The sequence below is a fragment of the Coptis chinensis genome, chromosome 2 (genome assembly GCF_015680905.1).
Source record: "Coptis chinensis isolate HL-2020 chromosome 2, ASM1568090v1, whole genome shotgun sequence".
In the NCBI taxonomy this organism is placed as follows: domain Eukaryota; kingdom Viridiplantae; phylum Streptophyta; class Magnoliopsida; order Ranunculales; family Ranunculaceae; genus Coptis; species Coptis chinensis.
Window position 1 is genome coordinate 22,863,784 of NC_141457.1, and position 19,627 is coordinate 22,883,410.

A 19,627-nucleotide genomic window follows, 5' to 3' on the forward strand; every position below is an offset into this window, starting at 1 on the left:
CTCCCCCTCAAGTTGGAATATACAAATCTGAGTTGGAACATACGAAGGTTTATCTATTCCGACTTAAACTTCAAACAGAGGATATATACCAAATACCAACCCAATAAATAAACTGACGATCCCACTAATACTAAACTTAAAACTTGAAATTATATAACCAACCAATACCCACTTCAAAGAAGAAAGCAAAGACGAAGTTATACGACCAGAGATTAACCATAAACAGGAAAAAAAAAAGGGTCGAAACTGGTTGAAATTGTCATATACTCGAAATTGACCCGTTTTTGTCATCTCTTTGCCTTATCAAACAATCCAACTACTGACTTCAAGCATATAACAACAACTAAAAATTTCTTTAAAGATGTGGAAATTACAAGCAGTGCACGAAATCGATATTGCAAACCAATACTTTCAATCAATAAACCTAACGATTGAAATAAAGTTTCTAAAACGAGCAAGTTGTCGAGAAAACCAAGATGAAACAGAAGTCTCCAATCAAGATACGAAGGTGGAGAACTTTTGAAACAATGAAACCGTAAAACTGCGAGATCTGAGACGAGACCCCGAGAGCATATCGCGCATTTCCAAAGCGTAAGTTTTTAAACTGGCGCTGCGGCCTTCCACTAGAAAATGAGAGATACAATGCCCAGAGCGCGTGTGCACCTATCAGAAGGCTAAACTGAGCGTGTGTGCGCCTCATTGATCAAATACTAACTTCAGAGACTACGAGATACAGAGATTACGGAAGAAGGAGACTGCGGAAGCGAAACAATACTAAGAAACCAATACTGAGAAACTTCAGATCTCTCTCCTAGCATTCTTCAAACAAACTTTAAATACCAGCGGAAACTTATTGTGAGAAAGATTAAAACTTGAATTGAATACTATAATGAAAACTGAAAAAGAATTGATTTTTTTTTTTTTGTAATTTTGGGGTTACCTCTCCTAGCATACCACTAAATTTAGATTTGAACCTGATGTTTCGATACTATTTTAGTGGTGATGCTCGAAGAGTTTGAACATAATTGTAATAGGAAAACCAGTAAGAAGAAGATTAGAGAATAGTGAAGGCTGGGAGAATAATAGGGTTAGAGAGTTATTTCTCTACACCTTAGTTCATATATTTATATTTGACTTACTTGGGTGTGAAGTTACTTAAAACAACAACTACTAATTACGAGATACTTCAACACTTACTAAAGTACTAAAACTGGTGGAAGCTGCAGACTGAGCCCCGAGTCATACTGTTTTAAGTCTTTAAAAGATGGCAAGTCTTGGAAAATTTCTCCTGGCTTCTTTTGTCTGAAAAGATGCGTGGAGTTCAAAGGTTTCAGTGCTGGGTCCATTGTCTTTTGGCAAAAGGAATGATATATATCCATCCTTATCCAAAAACATCTTTGATGATCCTTGGGGATATATGATAAATCCATCTTACCAACTTTGCGGATCAACCTAAAAGTGGTGGAAGCTGCAGACTGAGCCCCGAGTCATACTGTTTTAAGACTTTAAAAAATGGCAAGACTTGGAAGATTTCTCCTGGCTTCTTTTTGCGAAAAAGATGTGGAGTTCAAAGGTTCGATCTTTGGGTCCATTGTCTTTTGGCAAAAGGAATGATATATATCCATCCTTATCCAAAAACATCTTTGATGATCCTTGGGGATATATGGTAAATCCATCTTACCAACTTTGAGGATCAACCAAAGCCAAGTAGGCAATTAATGGGACTGTGGGGGCAGAGTTTATTGACTAAATCTGGGGAACAATGAGCATTCGAGTTGATCAGAACAGTCTGTCGTGAATAAATCAATGCGGAAACAACGTTATCCACTACAAATAGATTAACCCTACACAAGGATTGATCATTCTCTTCTAGACAAGACTTCAACACCTTCCAAGTACTATCCCAACACTTCTCAATGTTAATTAAACAAACATATAAAGTAAAACAATTAACGTAAAAGAGAACACACCACAAGACAAAGATATATTGTGGTTCGGTAATTTGCCTACTTCCACACTGTGAGTTCCAAGCTTTACTAGATGTCCAGAGTAACATATTACAAGAGCTCTCAATTCACTCACAAAGAATGAACACTCAACTCACTAAGAATTGCTCTCTTACAATCACTTTCTTTCTTGGTTTTGGTTAGGTTAAGTTTTTACAAAAAAACCTTATATTTATACTGTTCTGAAAACTTCCGAAAACAGTCGAATTCGTGCTGAAAAATGGTGGAGCGCAGGCGTGCTCTTGGCCAGGCAAAGTCTAAGCACGTGCGCACCTAAAGTACTGTTCGTTTGCCAAAAGAGGAGCGCGGGCACGCCCTTGTCCAAGCATACATAAGCGCGGGTGCGCCTTACACGAGAGAAAAAAAAATGCCTTTTTTCTCTACATTCTCAACCTCGGTGAGGTTTTAACACATAAAACCGAGCCGAACATATCCAACAAGAAGTACTAGTCCCCAGAACTCGCAGTCAACTGCCCTGAAGGGCCATGCCCACAAAGGGCTCTTTCAAACATGTAGGATTTGGAGCAAGTCCAAGCAGTGTTGGAACTTAACTCTGGTGAAAACCTTTGTCACCATATCAACAGGATTGTCATGGGTGTCCACTTTCTCAAGTGCTACATCACCATCCTCAACGACATCCCGTATAAAGTGATAATGGACATCAATATGCTTAGTCCGAGCATGATAAACCTGGTTTTTCGCCAATGAATAGCACTCTGACTATCACAATATAAAGTAATACTGTTCTGCTTAATACCCATATCATCTAGAAGACCTCGAAGCCATAGTGCCTCTTTCACTCCCCGCCATCGCTATATACTGCGCCTCGGTAGTAGATAGAGTAATCAGAGAAGTAGCATAGACCTCCAACTAACTGGTGCACCATGCATCATAAATACATTACCAGTAGTCGATCGTCATATATCTAGATCACTTGCATAATCTGAATCCACATACCCACTGACATAACAAGTGCCTCCACCATAAACTAATCCCACATCCAAGGTACCCTTCAAGTACCTCAATACCCATTTCACTGCTTCCCAATGCTGTTACCCAGGATTTGTCATATACCTGCTTACAACACTAATTGCCTGTGAAATGTCTGGGCGTGTGCACACCATAGCATACATCAAATTGGCCACTGCACTTGCATAAGGAACATTAGCTATATGCTTTTGTTCCTCCACCGAACTAGGAGAGAACTTAGCTGAAAGCCTAAAATACCCAACCAAAGGAATAGAAACCAACTTTGCATTCTCCATACCAAAACGAGAAATTACTTTCTGGAAGTATTTCTTCTGAGATACAACTATCCGCCGCTTCTTCCTATCTCTGTCAATCTCCGTGCCCAATATCTTCTTGGCTCCACCTAAATCTTTTCATCTCAAACTCAGAGCTAAGTTGAGATTTCAACTTGTCTATCTCCACCATACTTTTGGAAGCAATAATCATGTCATCCACATAAAGCAAGAGATAGATGGAGTCATTACCATGAAGCCTATGAAAGTAAACACAACAATCATACTTACTTCGGGTGTACTCATGTTGCATCATGATGAACATGTCAAAACGCTTGTACCATTGCCTTGGCGATTACTTTAAACCATACAGTGACCGATTCAACTTGCACACATGATCTTCTTTCTTAGCAACAACAAAATCCTCAAGTTGTCTCATATAGATCTCTTCCTCCAAGTCCCCATGCAAGAAAGCAGTTTTCACATAAAGTTGCTCTAACTCCAAGTCGAAATGCGCAACTAAACTCAATAACACACAAATGGAAGTATGTTTGACCACCGGGGAAAATACCTCATTGTAGTCGACTCCTTCCTTCTGTGAGAAACCCTTTGCCACCACTCTTGCATTATACCCAGTACTATCAGGCTTAGGAAGGACCTCTTTCTTTCTGAACACATATTTACTGTCGATAGTCCTTTTGCCCTTTGACAATAAAACTAGGTCCCATGTGTGATTTTATCAAGAGATTCCATCTTTTTCTTGCATAACAACCAACCAATCTCTGTAATGAGCATCTCTAACAGCTTCCTTGAAGCTATCTAGCTCATCATCTTTAATATTTAGTGCATATGCCACTAAATCCACCTGACCATAGTGTTTCACCGACTTCTCGTGCCCATACTTGTGCACTTCTTTAACTTGTCTCTTTGACCTAGGGTTAGCCACTACAAGTTGCGGATGCTCATGCTCTACTTTCTGTTGTTGCGTGGTTCCATGATCTGGTATCTCATCATGAACCAACTAGTCATCAGCTGCATCAGACAACTCAAGCTCAGTAGCTTGAACTTCTATAGACTCACCATTCTGCCCAACTTTTTTCGGTTTACTGAAAGATAACTCGGAAGTCTCACCAAAGGTAACATCTCTGCTGACCAGGAACTTGTGGTCTTCTAGACACCACAATATCCCTTTACCACATTTGCGAAGCCTAAGAATATGACATTCTTAGCTCTAGGATCTAGCTTGCTTTCCCTCACATGGTAGTAAGCAGTCGATCCAAACACTCACAAAATATTATAATCAGCTGGGTTACCAGACCACACCTCATAAGGTGTCTTGCAATCTATAGCTGGAACTGGTGACCTATTATATAGGTAACACGCGCGCCATGGACACTGCATCTGCCCAATACTCTTTGCCTAGACTGGCATTAGACAATAAACATCTAGCTCTTTCAAGCAAGGTTTTATTCATCATCTCTGCCATTCCATTCTGCTAAAGTGTGCCCCTGACTGTCCAATGTCTGGCAATTCCTTGTTGCACACAAAACTCTTAGAAAGGCCAATAGGTATACTCAGTACCATTGTCAGACCGTAGAGTCTTCACCTTTCTATATGTGCGATTCTCAACCCTTACCTTCCACTTCTTAAATGTCTCAAACACTTCATCTTTTCTTTTCATCATATACACCCACACATAGCGAGTATGATCATCAATGAATGAGACATAATAGCGGTTACCTCCTTTAGAAGCCACTCTGGAGGGTCCCAAAACATCCATATACATATAATCAAGGATGTTTGTTGTTGTGTGCTTGTTTGAACTGAACTTGACTCTACACAGCTTCCCATAGACACAATGCTCACAAAACCCCAAACTTGACTTCTTCAAGTTCTGCAAGAACCCTCACTTGCACAACTCAGACAAACCCTTTTCACTCATATGCCCTAAACGCATATGTCACATCTTAGTGCACTAAGAATCATCACTACATGGACCCACTGCTACATCGCCTATCACCGTACTACCCATCAAAGTATACAATGTTCCATGTCTTTGACCTTTCATAACAACTAAAGAGCCACTAACAATCTTTAAGACTCCACCTTCTCTCACAAACTTGTGGCCTTTGGAATCCAAGATACCAAGAGAAATAAGGTTCTTCTTTAGCTCAGGAACATGCCTCACATCGGTTAAAGTCCTCACTACACCATCATGCATCTTGACCCGTATAGTTCTAATTCCTACCATCTTACAAGCAACATCATTACCCATCAAAATGGAACCACCATCAATGCTCTTATAAGAAGTAAACCACTTTCTATTCGGGCACATATGGTAGGAACATCCAGAATCAAGAATCCACCTTTCGGCCATATAGTCTTGTGTGGACACACAAAGACTCACATCATCCCCTTCAGAGCTTAAAACAAAACTTGCCTCAACTTTAGCCTTACCTTTCTTCTTACCATTGTACTTGTTATCTTTGTTCGGGTGAGGGCAATTACTTGCGTAATGTCTCTTTTCATCGCAATTGTAGCACTTCACAAGTGTCAAAGACTTCTTTGACTTGGACCTAGACTTCTCATTGGTTGTAGAAGCCTTTTCATGCGACCTTCCTCTTGCCACTAGCCCTTGTCATGCATCAATGATATTCTCAACTCGTGTCTTCTTCATCAACTCATAAGAAAGAAGCGCACTTTGAACTTCGTCAAGATTAACATCTTCTCTGTTCATAAAGGTAGTCATTAGATGCTTATAGCTTTCTGGCAAAGAGAATATTAAACATGCCGCTTGATCCTCATCATCCATCTTCATGCCAACATTCAAATAATCCGCTAGGCATCGACGAAACTCACTAACGTGCTCTTGCATCGTTAAACCATCCACCATCATGTACCAATAAAGACGCTTCTTAAGGTATATCTTGTTCGTCATGCTCTTGGTCATATACATAGATTCTAGCTTGAGCCAAATACTGGCAGCGGTATTTTCTCCCATCACATTATACATGACCTCATTAGCAAGACACAACCAGATTGATGAACAAGCCTATAGATCAAACTCTTCCCAATCATCCTCACTCATACTCGCCGTCTTAGATTTAATCCCCTTTAAAGCCTTGTGCAAACCTTGTTGGATGAGGATGTCCTTTACTTGGACTTGCCAAATCCCAAAGTTATTCTTCCCATTAAACTTCTCTACTTCAAACCTTGTATTTGCCATCTTAGGAGACATTTTTCAAGTCACACACAATAACCCAAAAAATATTTTTCACTTGAGAATTTTATCGAACACCTTGTCTATGCAAATTTTGAGCACTATGGTTCTTCACCAAAACTCAAAATCCTAGGTAGTATACCTTGCTCCGATACCAATTGTTGTGAATAAATCAATGCGGAAACAACGTTATCCACTACAAATAGATTAACCTTACATAAGGATTGATCCTTCTCTTCTAGACAATACTTCAACACCCTTCAAATACTATCCCAATACTTCTTAATGTCAATTAAACAAGCATATAAAGTAAAATAATTAATGTAAAAGAGAACACACCACAAGATAAAGATATATCGTGGTTCGGCAATTTGCATACGTCCACACTGCGAGTTCCAAGCTTTACTAGATGTCTAGAGTAACAGATTACAAGAGCTCTCAATTCACTCACAAAGAATAAACACTCAACTCACTAAGAATTGCTCTCTTATAATCACTCTCTTTCTTGGTTTTGGTTAGGTTAAGTTTTTATAGAAAAAACTTATATTTATATTGTTTCTGAAAACTTCCGAAAATAGTCAATTCATCTTTGGCGAAAAAAGCGATTGGAGAGCGGGCACGCCTTGGCGGGCAAAGTTTGGCGTCTTGGCTAAAAGTATTGTCTGTTTGCTAAGAGAGGAGTGCGGGCGTGCCCTTGTCCAGGCATACATAAGCGCGAGCACACCTTACACGAAAGAAAGAAAAAAAAACACCTTTTTTCTCTACACAGTCTATATGCCAAATCTATCGATCTGGATTGGCAATAGCAAACCAAAAAGTGTATCAACAGGTAGTATAGCATCTAGCAGCTCGATATTCTTGGTAGATTTTCTAAATTCCTAGTAGAGTTGAACTATTTGTCTAGAAACAGTTTATGAGTTTTAGCATAGGATGCAAGGGGGGCCTACAAATATCCTTTCTGTAATCTGTAATCAATGGATAAAACTTTTTTTTTTTTTTTTTTGAACGGCAAGCAGGTTTTTGAGAGGTCCCTTACCCCTTTTTTATTCATAATAAAATCATAGCTCGATTACATTCTTACATATTCTTTGCCCATGGCATCATCATATATAATCTTTTTTACATCATCTGAAAAAAGAACTAAGATTAAATTATATATAACTAACAGCAGGTATGGTAGATTCTAGTATATCTGCTAGTTTATTTGTTTCTCTAAATACATGCATAATGGAAAAATCTTCTAGCTGTTCTATCATGTCATGTATCTCTTTCATCATGTGATGTGCCCGCCAAGGGTGCTTTGCCCTTCATTCTTCATGTAAGTCGCATTTACAAGTCGAAGTCCTGTTTGTGCCCTCATTCTTTGATAACCTTTTCAAGAATCCAAGTCTCAATTTTGTTCAATCCCTTGCAATTCAATCAAGTCTATTGAATCATAGATGCGCTTTTACCATGTCTTTGCTGCAACCACAACCCCATTCACATCTCAAACACCGCCGCTTCATCCTCCTTGACTTCCTTCCTTTGAGTATGCCATCCGTATTCAAGTTGTATATGCCCGATCCACCTCTCTCCCAACAGCAGTGCTTTACCTTTTTTTTTTTCCTCATTCCCACTTGAATGTTCCATCTCTCCATGAAGTTGTTCATTTCGGGGCCCTCCTCCATTTCAGTTTTGAGTGATCAGAGCTTGGTCCTTACATCCCTTATGATCTCATTCCCCACATGCTCGCCACTTTTTCTTTTTTTTGAAAAATTCTTTGATTTCGCTCTTGCCACACTTTGTATATGAAGCCAAAACAATAACCGAATCTGCGTCTTGCTTATAGCCTTTTCCCTTTGCCACCTGTTGTACCCATGCGATTTCCGGTTTCCATGAAGCGCTCTCAGCCCTTTGATAACCCCGCAAACTTGAGTACATATTGCCATATAAACTTTGAGTAGTTACAATCAAAGAATAAGTGTCTTCTTGTCTGTTTCTCTCCCACGGATAACACAATTATCATCTTGTACTATATTCCACTCCTTCATCTTTTCTAGAGTCTTTAATCCTTCACTTTCGAGTTAGCCAAGTACGTAAATGAGTGCCTCGAATTCTGTTGGGAAACCGGATGATGCTATGCCATGTATTCAGTCTCTTTGTCTCTCTTACACTCTCATATGTGTCTCTGAGTGTGTACTCCCCCTTATCTGATGCATTCCAGATGATTCTGTCCTCATCTCTGCCCACCTTAACCCCTTGTTCCATTTCATTAATAATGTCTGGCATGTGGACTCGAATATGCCATGGTGTATTCCAGCGCCCATTTTCAATCAAGTTTGCGACTGGTGCGTTTAGATTACAAGTTGAATCATAAAGAAGAGATAGTGGAAAAAACTCTTTCAATATGCCCATCGGATGCCATGGATCCAACCAAAACTTGGTATCCCTTCCATCTCCGATCTGGTGCTGAGCAATGTGTTTCGCATCCTTCCTATTTTTCAAAATATGGCGCCAAACCCATGAACAATCATTTGGTATCTGTAACTGCCAAAAGTTTATGCCCTTGATTAGGTTAAGCTTAACCCATTTTACCCATAGCGTCTCCTTCCCACTCACTAGGTTCCAAATGTGTTTTAGGTTCGCTGCCATATTGGATGTGCTGAGGTTCCGAATCCCAAGACCCCTTCTTCATACGGGAAACACAAACTATCCCAACTAATAAGTGCATGGGATGTAGCGCATTCAGGCCCCGACCACAAGAAGTTGTTGCACATTTGATTTATGGTGTCAATTGTTTGCTATGGCAACACAAAAGAGGACGTCCAGTATATACTCATGTTGTTCAGTACTGCCTTTAACAACTGAAGTCTCCTCGCATACGACAGTGCGCGTCCTTTCCATGCTTATATTTTGGTCCTTACCTTTTCTATCAAGGCCACACAATCAGTATTCTTTAATCTTGTCGTTATTAAAGGTAGTCCCAGATATCTCACCGGCAACTCTCCTCTTTGGAACTGAATAATACTCTCGACTTGTGTACATCTTGTCGCATCCATACCCGAGTAGAACATATTGCTTTTCTGTAGGTTAACTTGCAATCCCGAGCACTTTTTCAACTTGCTCAGAGTTTCCTTCAGAGCTCGTACTGTTCCCAAGTCTCCACTTATGAAGCCTATATTCTCCTTCCTCCACTTTCCGTCTTAGCATTTGAGTGAAAAACTTCATGACTAGTACAAATAAATAAGGTGACATTGGGTCTCCTTGCCTGATACCTCTCTTTCCCTTGAAATACCCAAAAGGCGTTCCATTTATCATAATGCTATATCTCGGTGTTTCTATGCATTTCTGAATCCACTGTACAAACTGTAAGGGGACTCCAATTCTCGTTAAAGCAAATGTAACAGCCTCCCATCTTACAGTATCATATGCCTTCCTTAGATCAATCTTAGCAGCACATCTAGGTGGGCCATGATTCCTGTGGTAATTGTGTAGTAGCTCATGCGAAAGCAGTATATTATCATGGATACTTCTGCCAGAAATGAATGCTGACTGATTAAGAGATATCACCTGAGCCATGAATAGTTTCATTCTGCGTGTCATGATCTTTGTAATGCATTTGTATATCACATTGCAACATGCAATGGGCCTGTAATCCCCCAACGAGGTAGGCTTTGGTATCTTAGGAATCAAGGTAATACATGTTGTATTCACCTCCTGCAACATCATGGCTAACCTGAAAAAATTCTTCACAGCTTTCACAAACTCATTGCCTATAATCCTCCATGTAGCCTTGAAGAATAATGGGCCTATAATCCTCCATGTAGCCTTGAAGAATAATGAAGAGAACCCATCACTCCCTGGTGCTTTGTCACTGTCTATACCTGATAGACATTCAATAATTTCATCTCTAGTGACCTCCTTTATCGGCTCCTCTTGAGTATTTTGATCCAAATTTGTTTCACGAGATTTCCTCTAGCATCTTGAAATCCATTTCTTCCATCCGATCCGGCCAGATAGGTCAAGATAAAACTTCACACATTCTGCCCCTATAGTCTCTATCTCTTCCAGAATCTTCCCATTCCCATCTCTCAGGCAGTTAATCTTGTTTGTCATCCTTCTCACTTTTACTGAGTTAAAAAAATACTTTGTGTTGCCGTCTCCAAGAGTTACTACCTGATCCCTTGATTTTTGTTTACACTCGTTCTCCTCCTCTATAGCAGCTTTGACGTACTTTCTTGTTATCACTCTCTCATGTATGATGAGCTGTTGATCCAATGGTTGGTTCTGTAGCTGATTTTGTACTTCTTCTAGTTCTTTTTCCGCTTCTATTTTCCTTGTGCATGCCTTTCCTTTTTCTCGTTCGGTGATTAAAGCATTCTTGACGTTCTTTAGCTTTTCTGTGAAGGTGTACATCGGATTTCCTACCACTGACACCCCCCATGCATCCTGAACCACTTCAAAAAACCCCTCCTCATCAATCCAGTAGTTGAAAAATCGAAATGACGTTTTACATTGCCCTTTTGTTTTTATCGTTTCCACCACCATTGATGAATGATCAGATGTTGCTCTCGGGTTTTTAAAAGTTGCTTCTGTATCTCCAAACTCATTTATCCACTCCGCGTTGACCATGACTCGTCTAGTTTCCTCCATAGCCTTTAATGCGCTTATTGCTCCATGTTAGGAAGTTCCACGAATATTTCAAGTCGACTAACTTGACCATTGTTACACAATTCAAGCAAATCTTGGAAGTGATACGGTCTTGTCTCGAATCCCCTCCTACTCTTTCTTGCCCATTCAATACCGAAGTTAAAATCTCCTATTACAACCCATGGTTTTAAATGCGTGTAACGATAACTGAATCAAACTCCTCCATAGCTCTCTTCTCTTATCTCTATCATTAGAACCATAAACCAATGTTATTACGAGCGATTTCCCATTCATCGGGATTCAAAGATCCATAGTTATACTGTTCACCTTTTCTATAATTTTCAAGTTACACTTTTGTGGGTTCAAAGAAGCACCATATCCTTCCCTTTGCACTATACTCATAGTTATATTCCACCATCCATCCATTCTGCAGAGGTTAATGACTTCTTGCATCTTTGCTTGCTTCACTTTCGTTTCAATCGGTCAAACACACTCAATTCTTTCGATCTTACCATGTCTTTCACCTCAAACTGCTTAAAAGCTATGTTTAGGCCCCCACATTCCAACATCCTATACCAATCATTTAATATTCCTTTTAGGATTAGAGTGATCGTTCCAGCGACCACTATGTTAGATTTCCCATAACTTGGAATCGAAGTCTTCTTGCTCATCTTGATACCCCTTCCGGGTCCTTGTTTTCTCATACTTGTTTCACCTCTGTCCCTATTCGCCATCCAGTGCTCATCTCATTTCTGTTTTTTACTTTGTTCTCAGACTTCCTTCTCCTTCTCTACAGCTGTGTCTCCTTCTCTCACTACCACCACATTGTGTGTCATCACCTCTTGTACTACTTTTGGTCGCAAGTGTTCCTCTTTTTGGCGTCGCCATTCCTCCTCTTTATCTTTTTCTTCCCCTCTTCTACTACTTGTCTTTGCCTCTCTTTCATGCAATCATTCCTATTCCGCGTAATTCTCCACCCTCGGTGCCCTTGACTCCCTCTTGATTTCCAGTTTCGATAATTAAAGATGTGCTCCTTGTATCATTTGCTCTTGTGTTTTCTGCCTCATCATTTGTCACTTCTTCTTGTTGGATTGCTTTCCCTTTAGGTTCCTTAGTTTTATTGCCTTCTTTTCGTAACTGGACTTTGCTTTCGCCTCCTCGCCCTTGCTTAACTTGCTTTGGACATTTCAGACTCAGTATGACCGAAAACTTTGCACTTAGCACACCTTTGAGGCTTCCGGTTATACTCAAAACGGTATGGTGAACGTTCGTTTTCGATCCACTATAATCGTAATCCCTCCGGATAGGTACACTCATTATCTATCTCTACGATACTCTCGCATAAGAAGTCCGTGTCATTGATTTAGTTAACCTATCAACAAACAATGGCGCCCCAATGACACTTGCCACTTTACTAAACCCATCTTTGTTCCATAATTCCATTGGAAATTTCTTCATAATGACCCATATTGGAATTGTCTTGATTTCATCTGCTTCTGCCTCAATAAAAGCCTTCCACGGCCTTACTACAAACAGCTGGCTGGCAATGTGGAACGATCCTATGTCCAAAGACTGTGCTTCTATCCTCTTCTTTTCCCAAATTCAAATGTAAACATACATTCCCCATATGTCCTCATAGTGAAACTCTTAACCTTCCATATTTGCTGAACTGTTTCCTTTACAAAGTTAAAACCCAACCGCCTTCCCACAAAACTCCCCACAATCAGTCTCTCATATTTTTTGTTTATATTCATGAACTGCGACGATTTAACATGGAGTACATGCTTCCCATTCACTAGTGTAGGTTGCACGTACTCCAGCTTATCTTTCCCAATAGACTCACGTCCTAGGATATCCACCCATGAGCTCTTTTTTCCACCATTGTCACTTGCTGAAACCCCGTCCTTATCACACTCATTTCCAGCAGTTGTGGCATCATTCTTATTAACTCGAGTTATGTCTTCTATGATGGTGGATCCCAGATGATGAATCCTGAGTTCTCCTTGTTTGTTCACGACCCTAGCATGCTCCTGTGGTTGCCCTGACTCCATCGAAACCAGAGGTGTTTCAGTATAATTGATCATTGCCAGAGGTGTTTCAGACCTTATGTAAGTCGTTTTTTCCGATCCGACATTTATGGATCTAAGATTCTTCATTTCTAAGGTACTTTTTTCATGGCGTTCCCATTCATCTCCTCTCTTCTCTGTATCAACTACAGCAGTCTTACCTGAGTTTCCTTCCATAGATATTGCCCCCTCTGTATCATCTTCATCCTCTCGCTGTATAAGAAGTTCTTCATGAATCCTTATCATTCTTCTTTGCAACAACCTCTGAAGAGATCCCTTCCCATTAACCCTCTCAAACTCAAATTCTAGTTTGTCTGCTTCCTCATCCTCATCTCTATTTGAAATCTTGCTTGGTGTTTTCAGAATCCCGCTCTCATTCTCACTCGTTTTGTCTTCTTTCATCTAATTTTTTGGTTAAAAGACGAAAATGCCCTTAGTGTTTAAAATCGCTCACTAAAGGCCACCATCAATGGATAAAACTCGAGATCATTTGCATCTGAGGTTCGATTAGAGGAAAGAATTAATTTTCTCCTATTCTGACTACCATTCAGGCCTGATTAGGGCATCATAGATTGGATTAGCAAAAATATATTTAAATCATGAGGAGGATGATGAACACTAGCATAAACACATTATTGGTGATGTATGAGGTGTGGAACATGGAAAATGAAGATCAGTAGTTAACTAGTTATATACATTCTTTTGTTTTGTCGAAGTCTAGTTTGGTTGAGAGACGGGCAATGAGAGATACCTGTTCAAAGGAAAATATCCTCCATGTTGTGGGCAAATATCGTCAACCCGATATTCCAGCCCATATATCGTGACTAATGAAAAATATCGATGTAAGGGTCGATATTTCGCAATTATAGTTTGTATGTTACAGGTCTAAGCGGGAAAAGGAGGAAGAGAAAGAGAAGGGACACGTGGCACAAGCTGATTGGACAAAGCTGTACTTACAACACTATATAAAGACTGGAAAAGGAAGAAATGATTCATTCCAAAATTATTACACAAAATCTATAAAACAAGAACAAGAGAGAGAGAGAACTGTAACTGATATTGTTCTTTAAGAACACTCATTTTTAGTTTAATGGAATTTTTGCTTTTCATATTGAGTTTCTTCATTCTTATTAGTATTAGTTAGTTTCTCTGATCACTACATTGGCGCCGTCTGGGTTCAAAGACAAAGATCGACTGCTTTTTTTTTCATTTCTTTTTCTTTGATTGAATCCATTGATTAAAATCTTGGTGATAAAGAGAAACTGTGGGTAAGGTTAGTGAAGGATTAAGGATCAAGAAAGAACATTCTTTTCTTGGTTTCTTTGAAGTTTTCAAATCTATTGTGAAGGAGTTGGAAGGAGTTTGATAGGATCAGTGGAGAATAGGAATTTGGTTAAAGAATTTTATCAAGATGCCTCCTAAACAAGCGACAGCAAGTAAAGCATTAATGGTTGAAGAAGCAAGTACATCTCAGGCAGTATCAAAGAATGCAGATCGAAGAACTAGAAAGTCAGCAAGTAGACTGATGGAATAGGTGGATGAGATACGAGAGGAAGAAGTATCTTTGAGAAACTTGTTGAGAAGGATGAATGAGTTAGAAAAGCAAAATCAGATGTTAATGGCTGAGAATAAAACAATAAGGGAAGAGAAGGAGAAACGTGCTGAAGACGCTATGTATGAGAAGGATGTCAAGGAGTCAAGTTCTGGAACTCCAGTAGTAAGAAAGAGTCATCTCGAGGAGAGGAGAAGGAGTCATCTGGAAGAAGTACAATCTGTAGCGAGAACGACACCGAAAGTGGTGCAAGAAGAAGAAGGTAAAGCACTAGTCATAAAGGAGATGGTTCAGGAAATGATGCAGAAACAATTAGGAGACCAGCTGTTGGAAAAGGTCTCGACATCGATAAGAAAGCTGACAGATGATGTCGGTAGAAATCCATTAAAAAAGGATATAGAGAGGGCCTCGTTACCTCCGAAGTTCAAAAATCCAAAATTGAGCCAATATGAAGGAGCCAATATAGAGAGGGCCTCGACATCAGTTCTCGATATATCAAGGCACCAAATATGGGGATAGTGTACTATGTCAATCATTTTCGTCAAGCTTGAAAGGGAAAGCATTGAAGTGGTTTTGCACAATACCAAAGGGATCCATTTCATGCTTCAGAGAGATTGAAGAAAGGTTCCTCACTAATTACGGTCACCAGAGGGTGAAGCCAAAGTAGGTGTCAGCTTTATTCCAATTGAAGCAAGCAAAGAAGGAGTCATTAAAAGATTTCTTAACAAGGTTCAAGGCTGAAACGCAGGTAGTAGAAAGATTGGATGAATCAGAAATGACAGTTGTCATAGCTTTTCAAGCTGAAGTAATACCAGGATCTTATATGCATAAGTATCTGTTGAGGAAAGAGGTGAGAACATTTCAAGAGTTGTATGATAAGGTGGATAGAGATACCATAGTAGAGGAGGGGTTGAGAGCCGTTACAGTGCAAACAGTATTACAAGTCACCGATGCGGGGAAGAAAGATAAGAATAATAATGATTGCTATGAAAGTCGAGACTCCTCCAGGTCAAATAACAAAAGACCTCAGGAGCATTATACAAATCGAGAAAATCAGCCACAACAGCGAAGAAAGTATGATAGAACATTGAAAGAGGAGCTCAATCCTAGCAATTTCATAGCTCTCAATTCCACACCAGAAGATATTCTGCGAAGGATAGCAAAGGAAGATTTTATGGTGTGGCCGAAATATACTCTCAGGGAAATGAAAGGAATGTCTTATTGTCAATTTCACAAGATTGAGAACCATGAGACTAATAGGTGTCTCCAATTATTAAAAGAGATAGACAGGCTAATGAAAGATGGGAAGCTAAGAGAGTTTCGTGCTGATGTTAGACTTGCAGAGACAGCGACCATACGAGAGAAGCCATTGGGCGTAATAAACATGATTTACAAGGGGGAAATTCCTCAGAAAAAGATTTTCCGAGATAAGATAAGGAAGATCTCGACTTTCAAAGAAGTGCTCGAGGTCAATATCGAACCAGTACCAGTGAGTCAGCAGCTAATATCGGCTTACATTCCTAGGGCAATCATGTTCGTATCGGAGGACTTGTCTAAGGTAATGTTGCTACATGATAATGCGTTGCTAATTACTTTGCGTATCTTGGGATATGATGTACAGAAGATATTAGTGGACTGTGGTAGTTCAGTTAATATTTTATTTTGGAAAGCGTTTAAAGGAATTGGTCTCGATGAATCACATTTGAAACCACCAAAGTTCAATTTATATGGTTTTAATGGAACTTCTACCAAACCTAGAGATAAAATTGCCAGTTCGAGCTGGGCCTCAAACGGTGATGACAAAATTCGTGGTCATCAAGTACTAATCTGATCACAATGCTATATTGGGAAGGAAATGGATACACAAAATGCGTGATGTGCCTAGTACATTTTATCAAGTTCTCAGATTCCCAACTGTATATGGATTGCACGAGATTAGGGGCGATCAGTCCGAATAAGAAAAGTGTAATTTCATCACAGTAAAGGGAATGATGAAGGGGAAAAGCCAAGATACTGGGGGCGTCTTAGAGAACTCCGCTTAGCAGTTACAACAAGCTTTACCTACTGATACCAACATGCAGATACAGGAGCAGGTAAAGTTCACTCAAGAGATGAACAAATATGAAGAACCGCCATGGGAAAGAAAAACCATAGAGGCGGTGGAGAATATTAATATCAATACAAGGGAAAGTGAGCGTCATACGTTCATTGGTACAGAAATGGTGGTAGGTATAAAAAAGGAGTTAGTGATATTCTTGAAAGAGAATCAAGATGTTTTTGCATGGTCGATGTCGGATCTCACCGGTATCGATCCAGATATATTGTTCGCATAAACTGAATATGGAAGAAAACACAACTCCAGTGCATCAAAAGCATAGAAAAGTGAGGCCAATGTATGAAAAAGTTGTGCAAGTAGAGATACAAAAGATGTTAGATAATGGCATCATCAGAGAAGTTGAGCATTCTGAATGGGTAGCAAACATAGTGGTTGTACCCAAGAAAGATGGTAGAGTTCGAATTTGTGTTGACTTTACCGATGTGAATAAGAAGTGTCCAAAGGACCACTATCCCATGCCTAGAATTGATGGATTGGTCGACCGAACGGCTGGTTTCGAGTTGATCAATTTTTGCGATGGTTACTCAGGACATTTTCAGATTCTAATGGCTATGATAGACCAGTTAAAAATGGCATTCATGGTCAATGGAGGAATATACTGCTTCATCAGAATGCCATTTGGATTGAAAAATGCGGGAGCCACTTACCAAAGGCTACTGGAGAAGATGTTTAAGAAACTCATCAAACGTATTGTCGAGGTCTATATCGATGATATGGTCATCAAATCTATGAAAGTTGGAGATCACATAAAGGACCTCGACATTGTATTTAGAATATTGAGAGAGTTTAATATGAAGCTTAATCCTGAAAAATGTACTTTTAGGGTCAGTTCTGGCAAGTTTTTGGGGTACATAGTTACGAAGAGAGGTATTGATGCTAATCCTGATCAAATACGAGCGCTTCAACAAATGCCATCACCTACAACTCGAAAGCAAATACAAAGGCTGACGGGGAGAATAGCGGAGCTCAATAGATTCATATCCAAAACTTCTTATCGTTGTAAGACACTTTTTAAGTTGCATAAAAAGAATGTCAAATTCTGTTGGAATGAGGAATGTGAAGATGCATTTTCTTAATTAAAGAAATATCTGCAAGAAATGCCAACTTTGACAAAGCCAGATGAGGGAGAAAGTTTGCTTCTTTATTTGGCTGTATCAGATTTTGCGATAAGTTCTATCCTCGTGAAAGTAGAAAATGGATTGGAAATACCAGTATTTTCAAAGTAAAACAATGCTCGAGGCTGAGACTCGATATTTGATGATAGAAAAGTATGCCTTGGCACTTTCATTCTCATCTCAAAGATTGAAGCCATATTTTCAAGCACATTCGGTGATCGTGATGACGAATCTCCCATTAAAGCAAACTCTGGCAAAAATTGCTAAGTCAGGAAGGATGTCTAAATGGTCTATGCTAATAAATGAACTTGGAGTCGAGTATCGAAACCGCGTAACAGAAAAGAGTCAGGTACTGGCCGATTTCTTGGCTGATTTTCCATCTGAGGATGCCAATTGGGGCATGGAAGAAGAAGAATTCACAATGCTGCAAGAGCCTGAAGATGTTATCGATGCAGACGATCCATGGACGGGAACAAAGGGTTGGAGACTATTTGTCGATGGATCATCTGGAGGAAAGGGGTGTGGCATCGGAGTGGTGTTGGTTACTCCTGAAAATCAAAGCTCGAGACTGCAATAACATTGGGTTTCCATGCGTCCAATAATGAGGCTGAATATGAAGCCTTAATAGTTGGTCTCGAGATGGCTAAATCTCTCAATGTAAAAGAGTTATCGATTTTCAGTGACTCGATGCTCATGGTCAGCCAGATCAATGGGGGATACTCAGCAAAATGTGAAAATATGGTCGATTATTTGAATTTTATAAAATCCAAGTTGAAGAATTTCAGTAAAATAAGACTGCAGCATCTCAATAGAAATGAGAATAGGCATGCAGATGCCTTGGCATATGTTGCAGCGATGCTGGAAAACACAGAGGGTCGTACTCTACATATCGGAGTTCAAAAAAAGCCAAGCATCAACATTGACGACTCAGCAGTCATGGGAATTGATACACTGGGGGCCTCATGGATGGAAGCGTATATCTCATATTTAGCTAATGGGAAAGTAGTGGAGGACAAAAATGAGGCCAGAAGAATCAAGTCTGGTGCCCAAAGATATGTATTGGTTGATAATGAATTGTATCGAAAGAACCCTGGAGGTCCACATTTGAAATGCATATCGTATGAGGAAGCGAAGCTAATCATTGCCGAGCTTCACGAAGGCGAATGTGGAAACCACTCAGCTAGTAGATCGTTGGCCAATAAAATCATGAGACAGGGATATTTTTGGCCTCAAATGCGAAGAGACTGCCTTCGGTATGCGAACAAGTGTGTAAAGTGCTAAATTCATTGGAAAGCCATACATGTTCCAGCTGAAGAGTTACATTGTGTCTCAAACCCATGGCCTTTTGCTCTATGGGGTATGGATATTGTCGGTCTGCTTACACTAGGGAGAGGCAAAAGAAGGTTCATATTGGCAATCACAGATTATTTTACAAAATGGGTAGAAGCCATAGCTCTGCAGCATATCAAAGAAAAGGATGTCATAAATTTCCTTTTTGAAAAAGTCATATGTCGATATGGATTGCCTTATGCTATTATATCAGATAATGGTCTACAGTTCAAAGGAGGAAAGGTGAAAGCCTTCTTGGAATCTTACAAGGTTAAGTACTTCACATCTGCGCCATACTATGCTCAAGGTAACGGGCAAGCAGAGGCAACAAATAAGACCATTATGGATAATAT

The 19,627-nt window shown here is 39.7% G+C and overlaps 2 protein-coding genes across 2 annotated transcripts; one reads left to right on the forward strand and one right to left on the reverse strand.

Annotated features, from left to right (window-relative positions):
* Positions 1-9,536: 9,536 nt before the first annotated feature.
* Positions 9,537-11,099, reverse strand: LOC147515401 (uncharacterized). Its single transcript, XM_086592893.1, has 2 exons — positions 10,487-11,099; positions 9,537-10,330 (listed from the first exon to the last, which is right to left on the reverse strand). The coding sequence occupies exons 1-2, from the start codon at positions 11,097-11,099 to the stop codon at positions 9,537-9,539; spliced, it is 1,407 nt and encodes a 468-aa protein (XP_086449019.1).
* A 7,485-nt stretch (positions 11,100-18,584) lies between these two features.
* LOC147515402 (uncharacterized) lies at positions 18,585-19,226 on the forward strand. Its single transcript, XM_086592894.1, has one exon. It carries the CDS (start codon positions 18,585-18,587, stop codon positions 19,224-19,226), a length of 642 nt encoding a protein of 213 aa, XP_086449020.1.
* The last annotated feature ends 401 nt before the right edge of the window (positions 19,227-19,627 follow it).